We start from the raw sequence: 25505 nt of genomic DNA on the forward strand, positions 1-25505 counted from the left end.
GCAGCAAAGCACTTTAAGGCAGAGTTACAGGGCAAGTCTCTATCACACCCCAGAATGTGACCTCCACCTTAGAGTCAGTCCCTCTAGACCACATTTCCCTAGCTTGCTTATGAGAATGTGTCAAAAGCCTCACTGAAATCAAGATACATCACCATCTATTGCTTCGCTCACCCCAATCTACTAGGCCAGTAACACTGTCACAGAAGGAAATTAGGTTGGTTTGGCAGGATCTGTTCTTGACAAATCCATGCTGGCTCTTCCTTATCTCCCTATTATCCTCTAGGTGCTTACAAATAGATTGTTTAATCATTTGTTCCAGTATCTTTCCAGGTATCTAAGTTAGGGTGACTGGTCTATAATTGCTCAGGTCCTTTGTTCTCCCTTTTGAAGGCAGGTACTATGTCTGCCCTTCTCCAGTTTTCTGGGGCCCCACCTGTCCTCCAGGAGTTCCCAAAGATAACTGCTAGTGGTTCTGAGATTGCTTCAGCTAGTACTCTAGGATAAATTTCATCAGGCCTTCCCAACTTGAAAACATCTAACTTATCTAAATATTCTTTAACCTGTTCTTTTCTTTTTTTGGTTTGCATTCCTTCTCCGTGGTTGTTAATATTATTTGTGTTAATGGTCACCATTAACCTTTTTAGTGAAGACTGAAACAAAATGGGCATTAAACCCTTCCGCTTCCTTGATGTCATCAGTTATTGGCTCATCTTCCCTGCTAAGTAGAGGATATACATTTTCTTTTGTCTGTCTCTTACTTCTATTGTATTTAATCATCTTCTTATTGCATTTTTTGTCCCTTGCTAGGTGTATCTCATTTTGTGTGTTACATGCTTGTGTTATTCTTGCTATCAACAATCAGCCCATGTTTCCACTTTTAGTAGTATTCTTTTTTGATTTTCAGATCATTAAAGAGCTCCTGATGGAACCACGTTGGCCTCTTACTAGTCTTCCTATCTTTCCTTCACATCAGAATAGATTGCAGTTGTGTCTTTAATAACATCTTCTTGAGAAACTGCCAGGTCTCCTGAACTCCTTTTTCCCTTAGACCTTTTTCCCCACAGGACCTTAACTACCAGTTCTCTGAGTTTGTTAAAATCTGCTTTTTTGATGTCCACTGTCCTTATTCTGCTGCTTTCACTTCTTCCTTTCCTATGAAACACGAAATCTATCATTTTAGGATCACTTTCACCCAAAATTGCCTTCCAGCTGGAGATTCGCGATCATTTCCTCCCTGTGGGTAAGAACCAAGTCTAAAATGGCTGTCCTCTTGGTTACATCCTCCACTGTCTGGAACAAAAAGTTGTCCCTGATACATTTCAAGAACTTATTGGATATGTTGTGTTTTGCCATATTACTTTTCCAACAGATGATTGGGTAGTTAAAATCCCTCATTCCTATCAGGTCTTGTCTTTTGGATATTTCTGTTATTTGTTCTAGGAATGCCTCATTCATCTTCTTTTCCTGACTTGGTGGTCAATAGTAGACCTCTACCATGACATCACCCCTATTTTTTACCCCCTTTATCTTTACCCACAGACTCTCAACTGCTCTGCCTGCCATGTCCGTCTGGATCTCAGAACAAGTGTATATATTCTCGGTGTATAACACCTGCTCCCTTTTTACCCTGAACAAGCTGTACCCCTCTATACCAATATTTCAGTATAAGACTTAACTGCCATCACAGACTGAGTGGGTGGGGTAAGTCATACGTTAGTTTGTGGACTAATACTTCTAGTTCTTCCTGTTTACTCCCCATACTCCTTGAATTTGAACAAATTCCCCCATGGATTCCCTCTTATTTCTCCTTTGACCCTATTGCAATTTTCCATGTCCCCCACAACATCTAGCCCTCTGTTAAGGTCACCTTTATCTAGTCTATACTTACCTGTGGGCTTCTGTCACCTATCCCCTTTGAACCTAGTTTAAAGTCCCCCTCATTAGGCTGACGACTCAGGAGCAGCAGCCTGGCACGCACAGACCAGACCACGCTGCCAGGAGGAAGAACATACCTGTGACTGTCGCACAAAGATGCCATGATTCTCTTCACAGGTGAAATACTTCCTGCCCTGCACAGTGCCATCGTTCTTGCCCTTCGCGTCATCCAAGATGACTCCAACCCACTTTCCTGTGGCAAACAACGTGGCTCCAACATATGCCACCGTCCCACGGTGTCCCTTTCCGATGACTTCCACTCGGGAGCCCACTTTCAAGGGCTTGCCACTAGCTTCCACACTCATCCTGGTTCCGGCACTTGACGCCTAGAGGAACAGCAGGAAAATAAAAATGTCAGCAAGGGAACATATGAAGTTACTATCAACTGTATTTCTCTCACTATTTAGGAGACTGAAATCTCATTCTTAGTTCAGCTGAAAACAACCACCACGTTTGATGTGACCTACGTGAGGACAGCATGTGTCTTCCATTTTAGGATTTTGCCTGGAGTCAGATGAGGTGGAGGAAAAGGTTTTGAGCAAAGTAGGCCAGTCATCATAAGAGTCATTTCTACAATTTGTTATTTTCAGAAGCAAACATAATATATGCCCTCACACCTTGGGGTTGTCACAAGCATTAAAATCACGCACACCAGCAAAGCCTCTGAAATATTAATTATTGCTCCTATTAGTTTTTAATACACACCCGAAGCACATATACAGTATATATTTTTGGAAGATCCATTCAGTGGCTTTGGGAAAGACCAATATGAAGCAGTAGCCCTTTAGCAAGTCACCATATACATCTGACACTGTGACAGACTGTCACAGATCATCTTCCAGTGCGGGAGGCACAGGATCACGGTCTCAGAAGAGACGATTTTATCTCCCTGCCCCTAGCCTCTAGCATTAGAGGCCTCTATAACCAGGGCTGTTGGGTTTGTGAACCCTCCTCTTCCACAGCATCATGCTTTCCTACCTCTCCTCAAAGAGACATGGCTGGTCCATGGCTGATATTTGATAACTAGCAGCCTATCTGTGTGGATTTAGGAGACAACCTCTGGGCCAGGAGCACCCATTCACAGCTTTACTAGAGCTCCAAATCAGGCACTAAGCAGTTAATCAGAAAATACAGACATTAAACTCTCATTATGTTTTCAAGACATTCAGTATCCTCCTAATTACCCATCCACACTTGTTAAAGTCTAATGTGCACTACTGCGTTTTTAAGTTGTCATCATCTCAAACCTATATCTATCTGCCTAGGTACAACAAAATGCATTCCAAGATTCACTTCTGCTGCAGAGAATAAGGCCATGGGTGTAAGCAATTCCATAAATGAAGTGTTTTACACACTCAGAATGTAACTGTGAAGCACATGCCTCCATTTTCAATTTACTTTTCCAGGGGCTGTGGGCCCCCTCCGTTCTACTGTTGGGCGAGATGTCACTCACTGAAAAGCAGAGTTCCATCTCTATTAATACCACCTGCCTGGACGATAATGTTGCTGTCACATTTCAGTGGCCTCTCCAGGCACTCATACTGTGTCCAGGACAAAAGGGACTCTAAAGCTTTACACAGTTAACTGCTATCAGAAAGACTCCATAATATAAATGCTTACACACCACTTCAAGGCATCCTTAGCATACAGGGGTCTGAAGAAAAACGTTCGTAAACAAGGAAGAAACTGACGTGGGAAGAAAGGGAACGGCTCAAACAGAAAATGCCTCAGCCTCATCCGTATTCCAGTAGCTCTGGTAACCTGCAAGGTATTATTCCATTTGACTGAAGAAGCAAATACTATTTAACAGCCAAGTCCACAGGAAGTTGCCTCCATCTTCTAGTGTAAAGAAATAGACTTGCAGCTCAGCCAATGGCTAGCCTGAGTTTCGGGGGCTCCTTATGCAAACGACACGATATTTATACTTCCATTCGTTACTCTAGAGTCGTGACATTCGTTACAGAAACAGCAAACCCCAGGTTAGCTCCAGCTTGGCCTAGCGACCGGAGTTTTCTTCCAGATCATGAAGCTGTACAGACAGTATTAACCACCATGCTTGATTTGTGAACATTATACCACGGCCCTGATCTGATGAAACAGACAGATTCCTAAACCCAATTCAGAGTCATTCATCGGGCCAATGGGCCAGGCCAGGGGTGGGCAAACTACAGCCCGCGGGCCAGATCCAGCCCACAAGCCATTTTAAGCCAGCCCACGAGCTCCCGCTGGGGAGTGGGGTCTGGGGCTTGCCCCGCTCCGGGGCTCCAGCCAGGTCGGGGGCCGCACCACGAGGCTCCCGGAAGCAGCCGCGTGACCCCGCTTCGAGGGTCGGGGGCCACGCCATGCGTAGGAACCGGAGAAGGGACATGCCACTGCTTCCGGGAGCCGCTTGAGGTAAGCGCCACTGGGAGTCTGCATTCCTGAGCCTCAACCCACGCCCCAACCCCCTGCCCCAGACCTGATCCCCCTCCCGCTCTCCAAATCCCTCGATCCCAGCCCGGAGCACCCTCCTGCACCCCAAACTCCTCATCCCCAGCCCCACCCCAGAGCCTGCACCCCCAACCAAAGTCCTCACCCCCACCCCAATTCTGTGAGCATTCATGGCCCACCATACAATTTCTATTTCCTGATGTGGCCCTAAGGCCAAAAAGTTTGCCCACCCCAGGCCAGGCTGTCAGGGCCAGAGCCTTCAAGAGTTTTCTTGGCTAAAATCTGTTAAATAGAATTGATGACCTGAAATGACCTTAATTTCTCCAGATTGGGGACCTCACAGCTCACGTGACCACCTCATGAGAGACATACGTTCTCTTACAAGTTGAGCTTTCATTTTACAAATGAGCTTTCAGTTGGAACTCCCCCCCGATACACAGAAATCCATAAACAAAGGGTGCCCCAACCCTCAATAGGAGCGCAGACATCAATTGTGTAGGTCAGCCTGTTACAAACCATTTCTGTTAGCTATACAGACAGGAGGATGATCCCTGCTGGAAAGGGTAGAGAACGGAAGCTAAAATCAAGATGAATGAACGGAATTCTAGAGCATTTGTCACATCAGCTCCAGCGATATGTTGGGAGAAGGGCTGAAGAGATTTTTTGCTTCGCGGTTTCATTAGTAAGCATGCCTCTGAAGGAAGGACTAGGATTTGTGGGCCTCCTGGATAAAATCATGTTCCCAGGAGGGGCATTCCAAACACAAGGACAGAGGGAAGATGTGGAGATAAGTGCATGAGGAGGACATGAACAAGAAAATTATCCAACTTAGCAAGAGTGAAGGGAACAGCCAAGCTGGACACCACCAAAGAATCAAGCAGATGAAAGCCCGTGAAGGAATATAAAGAAAGGCCAGATGTGGCTGGAATGAGGGCAAGGTATATTACGCATGCATTGTTCTGGATGCATTCAAGTGGGACAAGGTGAGAATCGTGGAGGCAAGAGAGCAGGAAGTTATGGTACTCAAGATAGTTTAAAAGGTGACCTGCAAAGGTTTTTAAATTCTCTTTCCCTAAAACTATTTTATTAGGTATAAAGATTATCTGAATAGTTGATGTTAAAACAAGTGTTTTTACTTCCTTTTATGTTAACAAGATCATGAATGTCAAGTCTGGGTTTGCTGGAGGAATTGAGTATCTCAGATATTTATTGTGAGCTCCCAAAACCTTAATTGAAAGGGTGAGAGTGTTTAATCTTGAACAGATACCCTTTCTCCAAAGCATTCATTAGGCATTGGAGTAAAGCAGGTATTAACAAAAACAAGAGTTTTAAGCCATCTGATTAAACAGCCAATCCCAGTCACTATCTATGTTTTATTAGTTCTCTGACCACCATGGACTCTTCCAGGGTAGAAGAGACCTGACCTTTTAATGGGGGAAAAAAGTAGAGTCTCTTTAAAAAAAAAAAAAATCACACAAAAGCCTTCTAGCCCTGCTTTCCACATCATAAACCGGGCAACAAAACGGCAGATAAAATTTAATGTCAATAAATGCAAAGTAATGCACATTGGAAAACATAATCCCAACTATACATATAAAACGATGGGGTCTAAATTGGATGTTACCACTCAAGAAAGTTATTGGAGTCATTGCGGATAGTTCTCTGAAAAACATCCACTCAGCGGCAGTCAAAAAAAAGCAAACAGAATGTTGGGAATCATTAAGAAAGGGGTAGATAATAGAGAATAGAAAATATCATATTGCCTCTATATAAATCCATGGTACACCCACATCTTGAATACTGCATGCAGATGTGGTTGCCCCATCTCAAAAAAGATATACTGGAATTGGAAAAGGTTCAGAAAAGAGCAACAAAAAATGATTAGCGGTCTGGAACGGCTTCCATATGAGGAAAGATTAATAAGACAGGGACTTTGCAGCTTGGAAAAGAGACCACTAATGGGGACCATGATAGCGGTCTATAAAATCATGACTGGTGTGGAGAAAGTAATTAAGAAAGTGTTATTTACTCCTTCTCATAACACAAGAACTAGGGGTCACCCAATGAAATTAATAGGCAGCAGGTTTAAAACAAACAAAAGGAAGTATTTCTTCACACAACGCACAGTCAACCTGTGAAACGCCTTGCCGGCGGATGTTGTGAAGGCCAAGACTATAACAGAGTTCAAAAAAGAACAAGATAAGTTCATGGAGGATAGGTCCATCAGTGGCTATTAGCCAGGATGGGCAGGGATGTTGTCTCTAGCCTCTGTTTGCCAGAAGCTGGGAATGGGCGACAGGGGATAGGTCACTTGATGATTACCTGTTCTGTTCATTCCCTCTGGGGCACCTGGCACTGGCCAGTGTTGGTAGACAGGATACTGGGCTAGATGGACCCAGTATGGCCGTTCTTATAAAGAGGGGGTGCGTGGAGAGAAAGCACATGCCCAATTTTTTTATCCTTTGAAAATCACCTTTTCAGACCAACATGCTGCTTTAAGAATTAGCAGCAAGTTCCATGCTTCACTCAACGCAGGCAAACACCCTTATTGATCGGATTGGAAATTTCAGAGCATCTCACTTCAAACCCATTTAGACATTGATTCCTGCCACAATCACTTCCTTCCTTTTCAGTATAAGAGGGGGCACTCAACCAAGAGAAAGAAAGGGCCTTTTCCCAATCTCCTCCTGAGATTGCAGCTAACCAACCAGATAATGCAGTAGCAAGAAATGAATTCCACAGATTTTACTGGAGAAGAACTTGTAAGATTTCATACAGGTCTGTATCTAGCTAGCTTTTTATACAGCGCTTAGCACCATGTAGCCGAGTGCCTTAGCACTGCACCTAAGCAACTGGAGAAACCCAATGCCCAGATGAGAAGAGAGTTAAGAGTCTCTAGAATGTTCTGGTTTCCTGATGATTCTTGCACACAAACAAGCTACAGAAAGAATACATTTGCAGAACAGAATTATTTTCTGTAATGTTATAAAGGGAAAAACTATGGCCCTTTCTTATGTACATTACCAGACCAAAATACGTTAAAATTAACTGACTCCAGTTTAGTGTACAGAAAGGTAACTGATAAGCCAGGACATTCCTGCTATGCCTTTCAAAGGTCTTTTTCTCACCAACTGCCACAATCTTCACTGCTAAGGAAAGGAAGACTTTGCATTTCTTTGCTACATATCTGGTCATCCATGTAAGGCATCTGAAGGTTACTTTTAAACTGGTATAACTTTATGGAAAACAGTTTCCTACGAACCATAAAACAAACATCTCTCTAAAATCATCTGTGAGGGAGACAGACTCTAGATGTAGTGGACAGTAAGGGATTTATGGATACCGTCTTGCTCTGTAGTTTCGGAAGCCACTTCCATGAATACCATCTTCTCTACAAGGTGACTATACGAACTGTCCTATGCAGATGCAGTACATTCACTAGCATAGCGGTAAACCTATTAAATCATCCAGGCCATCTCAACTGATGGACAGGTGAACTGGTTGAGCTAATCGTTTCTTTTCCATTTCTGACTTCTTGGACAGATAATTCACTGCTGAGGCATTAGGCTCATATCAAATCTTTCAACTTTTAAACTCAGAAACCCTAAAGTCCTAGTGGCTTTGCTGATCATCCACTGGGAATTTTCCAAAATCAGTAAAATCCCCCAATCCTAATATGAGGTCTGTAACTTTTCTATTCCACTGTAAAACAACTATTCTTGAAATCTGATTGCTGACTTTTTTTCGTGGTCTTTTGCAAATCAGTTAAGCTTTTTGGGTGACATTTTGCTGTCTCCGAGATCACTGGAGTTGGTTTGGTGTAAGTGAGGGTTGAATTTGGCCTTTTGCATCTCAGCTACCCCCCAGTAAAGTGGGGGTAATACTTGCATACTTCATGGTGAGACTATAAAGCTAAATTAAGATCTGTAAGCACTACATCACTGCTAAGAGTTAATTAAAAGAAAAGATTATAGCACTTCAGTAATTGAAAATCGTGAATAAGGAATTGAGAAAGTGAATAAGGAAAAGTTATTTACTTGTTCCCATAATATAAGAACTAGGGGCCACCAAATGAAATTAATGGGCAGCAGGTTTAAAACAAATAAAGGGAAGTTCTTCTTCACACAGCGCACAGTCAACTTGTGGAATTCCTTACCTGAAGAGGTTGTGAAGGCTAGGCCTATAACAGAGTTTAAAAGAGAACTGGATAAATTCATGGAGGTGAAGTCCATTAATGGCTATTAGCCAGGATGGGTAAGGAATGGTGTCCCTAGCCTCTGTTTGTCAGAGGGTGGAGGTGGATGGCAGGAGAGAGATCACTTGATCATTGCCTGTTAGGTTCACTCCCTCTGGGACACCTGACATTGGTCACCGTCAGTGGACAGGATACTGGGCTAGATGGACCTTTGGTCTGACCCAGTATAGCCATTCTTATGTTCTTAAGTAATTGGTCAATTAAAAAAGGCAAAATTCATTCCTAGCTTCACCCTCCCCCCCATCTCCCTTATCTTCTTCCCTGCAATGTCCCTTCCTTTATCAAATCCACTCCCAACAAAACCCTAACCAAAACATTAAAGTGAAACTAAAATCATGGAATTACCGTGACATTTGCAGGCCACCATATTGTTCACTCTGCAGAAATGTTACATTCCTTCCCTCCATCCATTTGTCTGTCTTGTCTATTTACACTTCAAGACAGTGACTGACTTATTCTGTTTGTACAGTCCCCAGCACAATGGTGTATTGAACCTAGTCAGGGCCCCTAAATACATTAGCTACAGATATTAAATGGACTGTTTTAATCTGTGTTTCCAGATACTGTACAATTTAGCAAGAATTCTATTTTTGATCAGTTCCAAATACTAGTTTTAACTAAAACATTTGATTTAGTTATTTAAACAGCTGCAGCCGATGGCCTCAGTTCTGAAGAACAGGAGTACTTGTGGCACCTTAGAGACTAACAAATTTATTAGAGCATAAGCTTTCGTGGACTACAGCCCACTTCTTCGGATGCATATAGAGTGAAACCAATAAATTTAAACTCTAATAAATTTGTTAGTCTCTAAGGTACCACAAGTACTCCTGTTCTTTTTGCAGATACAGACTAACACAGCTGCTACTCTGAAACCTGTCAGCTCTGAAGGTATACTTAAGATGTACTCTCCCTCACATCTGAACTGAATGGTATTTGCTATTAAGTTTTTAATTAATAAAATGGCATCTAGGAAGAGTTTTCCCTTAATTTGCTTCATTTTTCATTCTGTATTAATGCACTTGCATGAAACTAACTTGCATGAAAATAGTGTGTCAGTTTCTGAGTTTATTTCTCATTGGAAGTCAATAGTTGGTTGCTGTAATTATTAACATAGCTGTCAATTGGGGTCATAGGTATATGTGGCACCTCAAGTGATTAATAACCCAAGACACTCACATCATTCATGCAAGTGTCATCAGTACCGAATGAGGGAAGAGAAAAAATTAAATTATACCTGGGTAAAAGATGGATAGCTCAGTGGTTTGAGCATTGGCCTGCTTAACCCAGGGTTGTGAGTTCAATCCTTGAGGGGGCCATTTAGGGTTCTGGGACAAAAATCTGTCAGGGGATTGGCCCTGCTTTGAGCAGGGGATCGGACTAGATGACCTCCTGAGATCCCTTCCAACCCTGATATTCTGTGATTCTAAATGAAAGGGTTCACAGTTTATGAGGTACCAGATTTGCCTTTTTTTTTTTAATCGATTCACACAGCAAAGTTTCTTTGTCAAACTAGTAAGAAAGTAGATTAGAAACTTGATGACATGCCCAGGAGGGCTGCCAGGAGTCCTCAAACATGTCAGGTTTGCAAGTTGTAGCTCAAAAAAGCCTATTTTAAATTTACAAACCTATTGTCATCAGTTTGGACACAGCAAGAACTTCTCACAATGGAAATTTCCACCCTGACCAATGCAGTGCTCTACTCTAAGTATATTCCAAAGGTTCCTTTTAAAAAGGGAACTTTACTACTGGCACAGTTTACCAAAACTGATAAGCTACAAAGAATTATGCTCCAAAATCCAGAAGCTCCGTCCCACAGGCTAATCCCGACACTGAAGCAGCCAGCAGCCTAGCCAAACTACTACCCCACCAGAGCTTCTGAAATGCTAATAGATAGCTGTAACAAACCCAAAACCTGCTAAGCTGGAATGGCGGCAACAAGGTTTTCTGCAAAGCAAAGTTCACAAGCCTCCCACTGAATCCACCCTACAGGAGCTTCCCTACTGCAAACACCTGAAAAACTGATTTTCAGAGGCTCATTTAGCTCCTCTCTCAAGTTACTACTGACACTGGCGGATACTGCGAACAGGTCTGTGGTCAGTCCGATGGAAATACACCGCTACCTCAATATAACACTACCCGATACAACACGAATTTGGATATAACGCGGTAAAGCAGTGCTCCGGGGGGCAGGGCTGCGCTCTCTGGTGGATCAAAGCAAGTTCAATAGAACGCGGTTTCACCTATAACGCGGTAAGATTTTTTGGCTCCCGAGGACAGCATTATATCGAGGTAGAGGTGTATAATTTTTCACTCAGAACAGTTAGACAAGAGAAGCTACATGTGGTCCCAGAAGTTACAGACTAGCGCAGGGATCGGCAACCTTTGGCATGCAGCCTGCCAGGGTAAGCCCCCTGGAGGGCCGGGCCAGTTCGTTTACCTGCCACATCTGCAGGTTCAGCCAATCGCGGCTCCCACTGGCCATGGTTTGCCACTCCAGGCCAATGGGGGCTGCGGGAAGTGGCGCGGGCCGAGGGATGTGCTGGCAACAGGGGAATGACCCACCCCCTTAAGTTTTCACCAATTGAAACAACTTCCACAGCCAGGACAATTCAATTGCACTTTCTTAAATTACAGATTGTGCGAAATACAAGTGGAAAACGTACAATTTCCCCTACTGCAGAGCATGGGAAATAACCCCTAACTACACAAACCCAAATCTTTGAATGTTAATTTCCATCTAAGTTCTGAATGACAATCTCGTCTCCAGGCTGGGCCATACCATTGGACTTCATTGCTCAGTAAAAGGACGTTTTCAGGTAAGCACAGATACATTTTCCTATTCTCCAGTGTGCTAAGGTTCACAGATCTGCTACAATTCGATTTTCACTGCAGCATGCCCCCACTATCATCCTTTAAATATGGACATCCAAAATGAGGTATATTACACGTCCTCCATCTTCTCCTGGGCACTAAGGTGTGGAGAGTGCTTCTGCCAAAAAAAAATGACACTGGGTAAAGATTGGGTGGCCAATATGTAAAGTTGGGGTGAATTTAGGCATTGATGGCTATGTGGCAACCTAGCAGATCTCAATGTAAAAGACGTAACTTCTCTGCGCTACGATCATCCGTGCTCTTAAGGAGCATACTTTGATGATTAGGGATATTATTTCTCGAATTTACAGTGGGAGCGAATGCTACAAGTACTGAATTACAAGTACAATAGCAGTGGCACCAACTGGGGAGAGGGGAGAAGATGACGCAGACACCAAGATTTTTGCACTTGCTCATAGTTCCATAGGCTGCAGAGCCCGGGGGGCCACGCCCACCCACTTTTAAGCAGTGATTCCCCCCCCCCAATTCCAAAATATCTGAATTGCTGCCTGAATTGTGGTCTCATGTGAGAAAGCTCCCAGCTGATCAGAAATAGGTGATGCCTGGTTTCATTCATGCCCTGGAATTTTCAGGGGGTTCTTGAGAACAGGAATGTGACAAAGCTGTTACTGCAATTCTGGCACAGTACTACGGATTACTGCCTCTGGCTACTCTCCAGGGACCTCACTTTAACCAAAGCTGCAGGGAGCAATTTACTCCCAAAATAAGAGAGCCTGGCACCGATCTGTGTCTACCTGCAGACAGGGCTGGTTCGGAGTCAGAGCTCTGAAGTAACTGAGAGCAGCCGCTGACCTTGCCACAGCAACCTGCCCTTGTTTGAGCTACCACTCAAAGAGGTATTTTCTCCTGCTGTAGTTCAGGGACGGCTTCCACTTGCCACACGATCGGTATTTCTTTCTATAGCACCTGGCAGGAGTCAGGACTGCAAGTTCACTTTTCTGATGACTCAGAATAGCCCCAGCTTACCACAGAGCTCCCCACTGTATCCATAAGAAAGCTAGGAACTGATTTGCCCGAGCGCCTGATTTCCAGGGCCAGAACCACATCTATGCCCAAAGGAGGGGGCTTAGGCAATACCTGCCTGCACTTGGTGGCCTGTGAGGAGGCTACTTGCAGGTAAAAACTGCCCATGTTGGAAACAGAGTCCTTGGCTACCGGGGAAGGTAGCCACATTTACCTGGGGCAGTGACTCCAGGTTGGAGTTGGACAGGTGCACACTGAGAAAGCGCTTGCCTTTATGAAATGGAGGCCAGGGGCTAGAAAGAGGTAAAGGATGGGCCAAGGGCTTGTTCTTCTATAAGTAGGCTGCTGCCCCCTTCACCCCGTAGCCAGGTGCTGGGGGGAAAGGAAGTGCTCGTGACGCACAGCAACCTGCAACAGCTGCTGGGAACAGCCCAGAAGTTAGGGTGTGGCAACCCACAGCAGCAGCCCAATACTCTCCAGTCTTCCAGGTGTGCCAGGAAATCCCCCTCTGTCTATTACAACTTCTAGGAGAACACCAGAAGGGATGCACAGCTACCGCTTGTGCGAGGTGACGGCAGACTCTCTCAGCATAGCTTCACAGTACCCAGAATTCTAAACGGAAAGTGTTCGTCCTCTCTTTTGTTATTTTTAATAGAACATAGATAAACTATTATTATATAAGCCCCTAACTCTGATCTGGACTGCTGGCTCCCCTCTCCAAAGGCGGAAGATTCCCTTTATGTATGTACACACATGCGCGTGTGCGACACACACACACGAATCAGCATGTCTATCGCCTGGTCTTTCTGCATTGATGCACCACACTGCGCTCCGTGGAGGTTAGAAGGAGAAACAAGCACTGATTTTACTTCCCCCTTGGGAGTTTGTCCCTATCAACCTGCTTTGGAAAAAGTGAGGGGATGAACTGGGCTCAGGTCGCTGAGCTCTCGGTGATCCCCCTGTTCTCAAAGAGGCTGGGCTTATTCTTTTCCCTCCCCAACATCGGCCCCTTTCTGGGTCTCTCAAGGAAGGTGGGGTTCAAGAATGGACTTCCCAGAAGCTCTGCCCCTCTCTACTGCAGGAGTGCTAGGTGGGCTTCCCACTGGATGCCTGGGCTATCAGCCGGGAACCCTGTTACAGAGATGGCAGCTGGAGAGGGGAGCTGGCCCTTACTCACCTCTGGCGTGCCCATGAGGTGGCCAGTGCTCTCTACCCATGGCCTAGTGGGAGGCGGAGAGGGAGGAGCCAGCTGAGCTCTGCCATCTGTTGGTGCGAGCCATAGGGGCTTCGTGTAATTCTCCATCTGGCATGCTGCCCCTCTGGTTTAACACCCCACTCATACTGAGATGGGGACGCTTGCCCCACAGCCAGTTCTTTTCCAATATGTGTCTCCTTTCCTGACTAGGGCAGAGGTGACCCGCCAGGGCCTGGGCTAAGGGAGGGGAATACGTTCTGCCCCCAGAGCTGGTCAACCACCTTGAGACTCTCCAAGGGTCCGTCTCTTGTTCCCCCCTTATCTTTCGGCCTCTGGCTTTTCTCACCGGAGCGCTCCCTGAAGTCTGCAGGGAACCAGCCACTGCAAACACCTCAGCGGGGGAAGCAGAACTCGGGGACAAATCCCAAAGGGCAAACACAGCCCTGGGATGCAGCTGGGAATTGGACTGACCCGTTACGGGAGGTCAGTCAGAAACGTGGAATAAAGACTGGAGTTTCCCTGCAGCAGGGAAGAGTGGGGGAGCCAGAGGGGGCAGACCAAACTGGAGGCACTTCAGAGGCAGGGCGTTCCCCTTCTGCCAGTGACTGACTAGCTGCAAGCAGACTGAAGTACCCATTGTAATAGAGCTGTAGACTTAGAACAATGAAGGCCTGGCCTTTGGTAAGTTAAACTTCTAGGATAGGCGAACAATAATGCCATGCATGGCTGGGAATGTCTGGTATAGGTCTGGTGGTAATCAGGAAGGTGGATGTAGAGCAAAGTGGTTAGTTACATTTGCCAATTACAAAGTCAAGGCAACAAAGGATTGTGAGGAATTCTAGGAAGATCTAACAAAAGCAAGTAACTGAACATTCTAAAGACCGATTGAATTCACAGACTATCCAAGGTGAGGAGCACTGGAAGGAATAATTTAAACCAGTCATGCACACTGATGGATTCTAAATTAGTTAGAACCCCTCAGGAAATGTATCTAGACATCACTGTGGACAGCTCAATCATAACATCAGCTCAATGTACAGTAGTGGTCAAAAAGGCGAGTAAGCTAGTAGGCCATTCTAAAGAGAGACAAAGCTCTGGAAAATATGCTGACACGGAAACCCATTGCTCCGTTCCCACCAAGCTCCAGAACCATCCGGTTAGTTCAGAGCCTCCCAGGTGCAGCATTCCTGCAAAACTCCTTCGCCCGACTGTGCCTCAAATCTTGGGTGCTGTAGGAGGCTGGATGTCTCAGGCAATTGTGGATGGGACAGATTACTTTTCACACCCAGAAAAATGGTTCAGCTCCTCCCCAGGTCAGTTCTCTCTCTCTCTCTCTCTCTCACACACACACACACACACACACACACACACACACACACACACACACACACACACACTGCTTTAAAAAATACCAACAACTGAATATATTTCAACGTACTTATGATTTAAGCACAAATATTTGGGTCACTAATATGTGTCGCCTGCACACAACAATTTTAGAGCCTTGTTTCACCATGGCACATAACCCCCTCAAAATGTGTGTGTTACTTTTTGAAGCCAGGATCATACATCACGTGGGCGCACAGTGTTACCTCCCTACATGCAGAGGTGACTAATTGCACCCTTAAACTGTCACTCAAAGTATAGATCAAAAGTTTGGGGCAAACCTTGAACACAGCAGCACTTCTCTGGAAATCTCCCATGAAGAGGTTCAGAACAGCAAGTTAAATCTGAGGCTAAGAGGATTTTAAGAGGTAGCTAAAGAGGACTTGAAAAAGGAGAGACCTAGAAATAATTCTAGTCTTCGTTTGCGGTAAGGCTAGTTATTACTGAATATATAATATCTGGTGCTGCCATATTCGGTCCTCATCAAAGGCAATTACTCAAGGATTAATAACAGACCCATCATCCAGTGACACAATGCGGGCGGCTGCTGTCTCATCTAACAGAATCTTAAGCAGCCTGGATCTGTTGCTGTTAGACTTGTAGATGAACTAGCAAGGCGTTGCTGTGACAAAGCTCCTACTGTGCGAGCACCACTCCAGTGCTGGACTCACTCCGGTTTGACACCTAAAAGCAAGCAGTGCAATTTCAAATAAGAGATTAGAAGACTATGGTAGGGGAAAACAGGGCACAAATACTTGTCAACTCAGCAAATGGAAAAAATACTAAGCTGAAACCACTAACCCCCTGCCCAAGGAGAGAAAGTACCACAACCAACCAGCTCTCTCTAGAGGGGCTCTCACAAATCTGGTTCTCTTGACACTGGAATCTCAACATGTAGTTTGAGTAAAACGTAGTTAATGTTGACTAACTTAAACCCAAACAAACCCCACCTGGCCGTCGCCAGCGAATGGAATTAAACCCAGCTAACAGAACACTAGTGGGAAACCCTCTGAGCCACCCCATGGATCAGGGACGGAACATCTTAGAAAAATCCAAACTCCGGGAAGCTAGTGAGCAGCACGTACTCCAAGGCTTGGCTGTCAAGAGCCGAGGACAATCATAGGAGACCTAGTCAAAAAGAGGGGCTCTACAGCAGCATATCACACACACAACCCACATTCTTTCACCATTTCTGAAGCAGTTTAACTTTTCAGACACATTCCCTAAGTGACCATCTTTAGTCACTATGTACCATGGCCTCTGCTACTTCTATCATCTAGCTAACCGGGGTAACAGCAAAGAAACAAAACCAACCAAGTCATTTTGACCATAGAGACTCTTAAGTTAAACCAAAAATCAACCAATGATTCCTTGCTGTGTTGTCAACTTCCCGAACAATGCTCTTTACTGGGAAGCCAGTGCAGTTGCACACTGCATTCTTTCAGTGCTCTTTCCTAAAGGAGGTTTGAAATGAGTTCAGCATAACCTGAGGTGATAAGAAAGGTCTCTTTCTTCTCAGGGTTTGCAAAGATGAAGGAAGACAGAACCATGGCCCGATAGTGTTTGTGATCAACCTCGAGTTATAGAGCACTTTGCCAAGTTGGCAAGCACCAAGTAATAGAGAAGCCTGGAAATGCACTAACCCAGCCTCTCCAACACCTAGAGACTCAGACAGAATACCACTAGAGTCGAGAAAAAGAACAAAAACGGCAAAGAAAGAAACTCCAAAGAAAGGCCTCATTCATTGTAAGGCTATTGCTCATTTTAAGTTCTAGTGCTGACTTCACAGTCCAAGCTTAATGGCAATTTGGTAAAACCTCGGACTTCCAAATATCTGAAAATCATTTCAGCACCTCACGATGCAAGTTGGAAAACAATCAGATGGGAAAAAACAAAGGGGGGGGGGAGGGGACGACAACCCAGAATCTTTGTGCTGAAAAGCACTAGAAAGATTCTGTCATCGCTGGAGGCTCAGCTGACACCTCATTACATTATCAGCAATAACTCACAAGAAAGAGAGACTAATTTAAATCAAAATGGAACGACTAACAATATAATTCAGGCTATTTATCCACACCTTCCTCCCCCTCACCCCAGTACGTATTAACGAGTGAGAGATTGCTAATAGCCAGGATGCACAATTCAGAAAATGGGAACAGCATAGTAAACAATCTATATTTCACAGTAAATATCTATAACCTTCATTGCACCAGATAACGTTCAGATATATTGTAAACATAATAGATCCAAGTAGTTTGTAAATAAGTCCAGTCCCCTGCCCCCCAACTTACCCGACTGTATGTGTGTCTCTTGCTCTGGGCCATGCTGCCGTTGCTCTATTTTAATGATTTTTGTTTTAAATGATAGTCTCAGTTCATGGCTAGTAGTAATTCAGGAAGGATTTGGCTGTTATGTTCCAGCTGATTCAACCATACCCGCACCCCAAGCCACGCTCTGTCTGGCCACACAGAGGAAAAAACCCTTTTCTGTTAGAGGATTCTTGAATACATGGATATACAAATATCCAGCCCAGCTGACGGAGACTCACTTTGCGCTAGTGCTGCTCCAGACTCTTGTCACAGATTTTGCCAGCCCACTGGGTCCTAATGCTAAACAGTTTCCTATTTGAAAGTGGAAAAGAAAAGGCACTGGAGATACAAAAGCCATGAAATGATATCAACGAGCTTCTCCGGACCAACACTAAAAGGATCTACACAGAACACAGCCCTGTCCTGCTTTGGAGGGAAGTGCCGGATACGCTGTGTGATACGCTCCTCGCTAGACAGGGCCAGCCGCATTCCTGCTTGCATGGAGTTGATGATAAATACCCAACATGAAGAATTCAGAGTCGCCGTGAATTTTACTCAAAACCAAATATTTTCAGTTGCTCTTTTCTGCCCCTCCCTTCCCGGCCGGAGCTGCTGGCTCTTCAGGTGTGCTCTACATCCAATCCATGCCTCCCCTGCCTAGCGCTTGCCAGTGCTTCCCTAGCGTCTCGAAAGGAATATACAGGAAAACGAAGCTGAAAATGACCATCCTACACGCAAAGCTATCTTGCTATTTACAGAGCCATCGGCCCAAACACATTCTTACACTTTACTATAGGATTTAACGAAATTCTTAAAAAACTAAGCAATGCTGCAACCTAGGTGGGACAGAAGCACAGGTGTGGAGACCAAACAGTTAATCATGAGGCATTTTCAAAATCAATAATTGCTCTTCCTATGGCTGATCTGAATAGATGTCTAATTAAAGTCATCAGCCTCTCTCTTCAGGGCTGCCGACAGCATTAATTGCTGCCTGTGGAACAGCAAGCGGGGGCTAGGGAGGGGGGACATGCCTGACAGGAGGTTTTGGCAAAACTGGGGTTCCCAGTGTGTTCCACTCGGCTTTCCTTCATTATTTCAGGACATCACAGCTGCACTAGTGTTCCAGTAATCATCCTCCAGTGCTTCCCCCCTTCCCCCACGCACACCGCAGTCTTTGAAATGGGCCTCTAGGACCCTAGCTTCCCCTGTGCTCAGCACTGACTCGGCAGATGCAACTCAACCTTGCACTAAGCTACCTCAACTTTATCCCGTTCATATTCCCAGATCTGTCCGAACACACTCCTGCTCTCATAACACTGCACATCTGGATTGTTAAATTCTCACCCTTCAGCTCCTGAGGGGAGACAGGAGTTCTACGTAGGTGCACCTGGTTGTATACACTGCCTACTACAGAAAAGAAAATGAAAAGGAGGAAGTCCCAATCCTTCCTTGGCCAGGACACGGACTACATGGGCCAACAGGCTCTATTCCAGCTCTGATTTCCATGATTCTGATGGAAAATACTAATTATAGAAACGTAGAACTGGAAGGGACCCTGAGAGGTCATGTCCACCCCGCTGCACTGAGGCAGGACCAAGTATCCCTAAAGCATCCTTGATAGATGTTTGTCTAACCTGTTCTTAAAAACCTCCAACTCCACAGTTCCACAATCCCCTTGGTAATCTGTTCCAGTACTTAACTATCCTTAGGAGTCAAACAGTTTTTCTTAATATCTAACCTAAATATCCCTTTGTGCAGATTACGTCGACTGCTTCTTGTCCTACCTGCAGTGACACGGAGAAGGACTGATCACCATCCTCTTTATAACAGCCCTTCACATTAAAGACACACCTGCCCCTTTTCTCAAAACTAAATATTTCCCTTTAAAAAAAATTCCCTCATAGGTCTTACTTTCTAAACCTTTATCATTTTTGTTGCTCTCTCCAATTTGTCCCCCCCTTTCTTAAAGTGTGGCACCCCAAACTGGGCACAGTACTCCAGCTGAGGCCTCACCAGTACCAAGCAGAGTGGACAAGAACCTCCCACGTTTTACATATGACACTCCTGTTAATACATCCCAGAATATATGAGCCTTTTTCACAACTGCATCATATTGTAGACTCTCATTCAATTTGTGATCCACTACAACCTCCAGACCCTTTTCAGCAGTACTACTCCTACACAATTATTCCCCATTTTGTATGTGTACATTTGATTGAACTTCCCAAGTGTAGTACTTTGCACTTATCTTTACTGAATTTCATTTCGTTGATTTCAGCCCAGTTCTCCAATTTGTCAAGGTTGTCTTGAGTTGTAATCCTGTCCTCCAAAGTGATTGCAACCCTCCCAGCTTGCTTCATCTGAAAATTTTACAGGCATACTCTCCACCTCTTGTACAGCATGTAAAGAAGATTATCTGACACAAAATCTGAAGTTAAGTTTGCAAATAGCTCTCACTTTAACCCTCCAACTTTTCATTTACTGAGAACTTTTGGACAAAGTTTTCTTTTGGGCTGAAAGGTTCCATGCTTGGTCATGAGTCCAAAGGGTGAGTTGTCTTTCTGGGTATGTGAAAGTTTGAGTTAGATTAGTGGAGAGAGAAAGCATTTTTCCTATTTTAAACTAATCATTTTTGCAGGTGACTAGCTCAAAAATGGCTGAAAAGGTTATATTTTGCAGGTGGTTAGATGTCACAGGTACCATTTGAACAAGATGTAAAATCAACTACGATTAAAAGCAAACTTTTGATTAAATATAATACACAAATTTCTATTAGGTGTTTAGTTTTCTAAATAGCTTTATAACTCCCATAATGCTATAGCTTGAATTCTTATTTTCTCTCCCTCCAACTGCTTTGCCCCTTGAAAAAAATATATCAAGGACGTTAGCTGGGAATACCCAAGTTAATGCAACAATAACACTGCAAATCTGACCATAGAAAAGTCAGTAAATGCAAAAAGGAGGAGTCGAATACCAACTCTGCCACACTGCACATCCAGGGTTAAGTTACTGTGTACTGAGAACAGAATCAAGACTATTCTATAAATTCAATACAGCTGAGCCAGTGCTACGTTTTGCATTTCTTGAGAGCATTCGGGTTTTATACACATCTCCAGCACCTTTCAATGAGGATCTCAGAGGGCACAAAGATTGAGAAGGATTATTCTGTGGCAAAGGCTGAGAATGGGGAATACCAGAGTGCTGTGTTCCCAGCTCAGCCACAGATTTGCTCTCTGTCCTTGGTCTTGTCACGTCACCTCTGAATGTCTCAGATCCCTGTTAGCTCGGACAGTGGTTTTCAACCTGTGGTCTGCAGACACTTGGGGGATCCACAAACTATCTCTAATGGGTCTGTGAAAGGTGGCTGTTAACATAGAACATTGGTTTTCAACCTGGGGACTGCAGACTTTGTTTAGATTTCCAAAGGGGTTCACACCTCCATTTGAAATTTTTTAGGAGTCCACAAATGAAAGAAGGTTGAAAACCGCTGCACTAGGATAAAGATAGCTTCACCAGAACCCTGTGAGAGTGATTATCTTAATACACCTCTGCCCCGATATAACACAACCCGATATAACGTGAATTTGGATATAAGCGGTAAAGCAGCGCTCCGCGGGGGCGGGGCTGCACACTCCGGCAGATCAAAGCAAGTTCGATAAAACGTGGTTTCACCTATAACGTGGTAAGATTTTTTTGGCTCCCGAGGACAGCATTATATCGGGGTAGAGGTGTACCTATAAAGCGCTTGGCAATCCTCAGGCAAAGGTGCTAAAGAAGGGTAAATATTATTACCACAGGGCTTGAGGGTGGGATACGGGCTTTGAAGTACGGAAACTTAAAACACCCAGCACCATACTCGACAGACATTGGGGGCAAGTTCCAGTATTGTGAATGGGGAGTAGGATCCCAAGTTAAAGTATTACCTCTCGTCACTCCCCTGCAAGGAGTTCCCTTCCCAGGGCTAACCCCTTTCTCTGCCTCCACGTCAAGTACTGAACTGAGAAGCTCCTCTTTGCTCTCTGTCGCACTGCCAGTGTCTACAGCAATGGACAGGAAATGCGAGAAGGTAGCGTGCTGTACACCAGTGCGGCATAAGGTCCCTGCTCAGCCAGGACTCTAGGGGCCACGAATTCGCCCACCTTGGGAGGGAAATGGCTGGCATGATTCTGAGGTGTGTAACCCCCACAACTGTGCAGAGGATTCTATAAACCCCTGATTATCTGGGTACTTAACAAAATTGCCTGGAGCATAAGCATTGTCACAAGGTCTGACAATGGATCCAAAGACCATTAACAAAGAGTAATGATAAACTAGCAGTATGGAATACAGAGCTGGGTGGGGAGGTCAGTGGGCTGCCACAGGAATTAGGCTGATTTAACAAAGACGTTAATTTAAGAATTAACTAAATTCTTAAAGCTAAAGCACAGGACGAAGAGTCAGGAGACCTGGCTCTGTAGAGATGTTACTGCCAGGCCTCAGCTTAACCCCTCTGGGCCTCAGAATTCACAGAAGAGCAACAAATAAGGGTTGGTTAGCAGGGCCGGATCTATGAGGAAGGATTAAAAGAATTAAATATGTGCAGAGCTGTTCGGCTGAACAACTACTACTAAGTGAAGGTCAGAGTGTGCAAATATTTGAAGGGCGTAAACCCCAACCAGAGAGAGAAATTATCTAGAGACATATGACAGGGCAGAACTACAAAAGATGGGATAAAAATCCAGAAAGGTAACATTTAGGTTAAATATCAGGAAAACGATCTTGACAGTGAAGGGCTCTGACTGTAGAATCACATCCCAGAAGGAGGAGAGCTGTTCTGTTCACTCCCTCTGAAGCACCTGGCATTAGCCACTGTCAGAAGACAGGATTCTGAGCTAGATGGACCTTTGGTCTGACCCAATATGGCCATTCTTAGGCCACTCAGCACATTTAAAGCCAGACTAAGCAAAAAATTAGAAAGTGCAAAATAGTGAACAATCCTGGGCGGGCCACTGAGCAAGAACTAGATGAGACCTAGTCTTCTCTCTCTCTCTAACGTCCATACATTTGAGTCTGTTATGCCTAGATTCCTAGAAGTAATGAGATATAACTATGCAAAGGGAAAACTCAGGCTGAACATCAGGAAGAGTTCTCTACTAATAAGGTCAACTGTAGGAAGGAATAGTTGGAGCACTATCTTTGCATTTAGACCTGAAAGCAAAAAATAATTATAGATATATATACATACACACTTTTCTCACTCCCTTCAAGCAATATTTAAAATAGAAGGTTAAATCCTGCTGTTTTGTTTTGCTTTTTAAATTTCCCCATGGAGCCAGCCCCCAACTTTGTTGAGGTTTTGCAGCACTGTCCAATTAAAAAGCCAGTTGCTCAAATGGTCAACATCTGTCAATCAACTTGCAAATAACATGACCTACACCTTCACTGGGCCACGTGAGTGCCTGCTGACAGTGCTGGTGTGGAGGTCTTCACCAAGCCCACCCAGTTCCACTCTCAGCAGCACGACACACATTGTCAATGACAGTACTGTCCAACTAATGATGCATTTCCACTCATAGTAACAGCAGCAGCAGATTCATATGGCTATGATGTAGCCATAGTGGCATGTAGAATGGATTTCCATCTTTAATAGTCGCTTGCAAGTCTTCTTCCTTTGGCAAGAGTCAGGATGGAGGATTTTGGTTTCTTAAATCCCTCAAAATTGCATCTTCCAACCTCATTCACAGTTGACTTTGTTGCTCTTCTTCCTTCAATCTGAGCTTTATAAACCTTCTGTAAAAGCAAACATCCTTCTGCACGTTGGACATGACCCCGCTACTGCGGTTGTCTTGTTCTCAACTGCTGCAAGATTGCAACTTGCCGGGATCATCTAAATATCTCCTCATTCATGACAAAAAAATCAGACCACACTGTTAAGAATACACTGTAACTTTTGATCCTGACAACTGTTTGGTTTCCGCTCCTTGGCTGCTTTTAATTGCCATGTTTCTGATCCATTTAATAAGCGTTATCACTACCGAGGTGAACACGCAGCTCCTAGTTGACACACAGACATCCCCCTGCCCAGACAGAGGCTTCTGGAGCTCCAATGCCAGTGATGCAAGACCAATCCAACGTAAGACTTTTGACATAGAACCTCCTGTTGTCAACCAACTACCCAAACAGATAAAACTATTCACCCATTCAATGTCACTGCCATCTACATGTAGTGTTGGCAAGTCATTCCTTTCTGTTTTATAGGAGGCACACACAGCTCCTACTATATCATGCATTTTAATAGCTACTTGGGGACCTTGATAACATCATATAGAAGCTGAAAATATTTATATAAAACCTGGGAGGAAAGTGTCTTATTTGAAAAACAAAAACACAGTTAACCCCCAAATTGCTATTTTCACCCCATTTTTAAATCCCCAAATCTAAAAATAAAAGCTGAAAGATACCATCTTACAAAGGAAGTGGTGGAGGCCTCGTCTTCTGGGTCACTGAAGGGAACACTTCTGCCTTGGCACCTAGTAGGACAGACTACACAGAACCAAAGAGGGCACTCGTTTCTCATTTCTAGAGTTCTAGGACTGGGACTGGGTAAGCACAAAGTTCTGCCTCCTCTGTGACAGAGCCTCTTAAAACAGTGACACCACAAAATGACTAGAACGTGAGCAGCAGTGACGGCTGCCAAATGAGCCTTCAACAAAATCCCTTGAAATCCTGCCACAAAGAGAGAAAATTCCACAGCTATTGAAATAGGTCAAGAATGAGAACAGAGCCATCTGTGTCTCATACTTATGGAAAGTCTTTGCCACTTAAAGGCACGTGTCTCAAGAGCTGAGGCTTGAGAAATTCCAAAGTTTAATACCTCCCAATCTCAATCTCTCTCTCGCACACACACACACACCCAGCCAGCCAGCCCGCCCAAGAGCCAAAGTGCTACATGGAGGAAAAACTGGATCAGCGTGGAGAGGATTCTGTTCCTTGTAGGAAAGAGGGAAATACAAGAAGAAAAGCAACATGAATAGAGGTGTCTGAAAACAGAGATGGTTCAGGAATCATAGCACCTGGTTAGGCCTGCTGGCTAATAAGCAACACTGTCCTGCCTTGCCCCACGGAGCACCTTGAGAAAGAGAGAAGAGTAGCTGCGAGGAACAGAGGTTTCCCAGGGAGGCAAGAAGACATCCATAAGCCCATGTTAACCAGTTACACTGCTCAGGCAGAAGCAACAAAATGTACAACTGGTGGCTATGGAAAAACAACCGCCAGAGGTAACTCCATTAGGGGAGCATCCTATCTGCACGTACATCTACACTTACGGTGGCACTGCACACCCAGCTAGCACAGGTATGTAGACAGTGAGACTTGGTTTAGGCGAACAGACTAGACCAGCGTGGAGCACGTACGCTGCATGCCTGAACCCTATGGAATATACCACACAGTTCTCTATAGGGCCGGCTCCAGCATTTTGCCACCCCAAGCAGCGGGGGAGAGGGGGCGGGCAGGAGAGCGGGGAGCCGCGATCTGCACGTCTACCGTCGCCGCTTCATTCTTTGGGGGCAATTCGGCGGCAGGTCCTTCCCTCTGAGAGGGACTGAGAGACCCGCCGCCGAAGAGCTGGACGTGCCACCCCTTTCCGTTGGCCACCCCACGCACCTGCTTGCTTTGCTGGTGCCTGGAGCCGGCCCTGGTTCTCTACACACCCAAGCAGTGCCTCCCACATCTATACTCCTATTGTGAGCGATGTAGCGTCCTGCTGCCGGAGCCTATCCCCACAGCAGAGAAATGCTCTGGCGAGGGAAGGCTGTCGGGAAATGCTTGCAACACATACATAAGGGACCCTCACTCCCTTCAACTCAGGCTGGTCACTGCAAGTACTTCCCCTACAATAGGCGAGCCGAGACCATCTCCTTACCTACGAGACCTGAGCCCTCCCACAGATGATTGAGACAGTCCACTGCTACTGAGCAGTCTGCAAGGATCTGGAACAACTTGGCTGGGATCACTAAGGAAAGTGTCCGAGTCAAACCTATAGTTCATAACTGTAGCTGCGGTGGCCAAGAAACTTGTTTCTATTGCTGTCCTGCACAGCAGCCCTGATCGGGGTTTGCTAGGCACCCGACAAACACTCAGGAAGACACAGTCCCTGCTCCAA

The 25505-nt window shown here is 44.9% G+C and overlaps 1 protein-coding gene across 19 annotated transcripts in view; it reads right to left on the reverse strand.

Moving 5' to 3' along the window:
- The window catches only part of DCTN1 (dynactin subunit 1), a 125215-nt gene that overhangs the window by 87908 nt on the left and 11802 nt on the right, over nt 1-25505 (reverse strand). For 10 of the 19 annotated variants that reach the window (XM_065598473.1, XM_065598471.1, XM_065598469.1 and 7 more), the window contains exon 2: nt 2013-2261. In XM_065598473.1, the coding sequence (XP_065454545.1) occupies nt 2013-2240 (228 nt within the window). In that variant the 5' untranslated portion in view covers nt 2241-2261. Of the gene's footprint in view, nt 1-2012; nt 2262-17347; nt 17573-25505 lie in introns of those variants that run through there. The other 9 variants (XM_005278418.5, XM_024110949.3, XM_024110948.3 and 6 more) reach the window with 1 other exon arrangement.

This window comes from Chrysemys picta, chromosome 5, assembly GCF_011386835.1.
Source record: "Chrysemys picta bellii isolate R12L10 chromosome 5, ASM1138683v2, whole genome shotgun sequence".
Classification (NCBI taxonomy): Eukaryota; Metazoa; Chordata; order Testudines; family Emydidae; genus Chrysemys; species Chrysemys picta.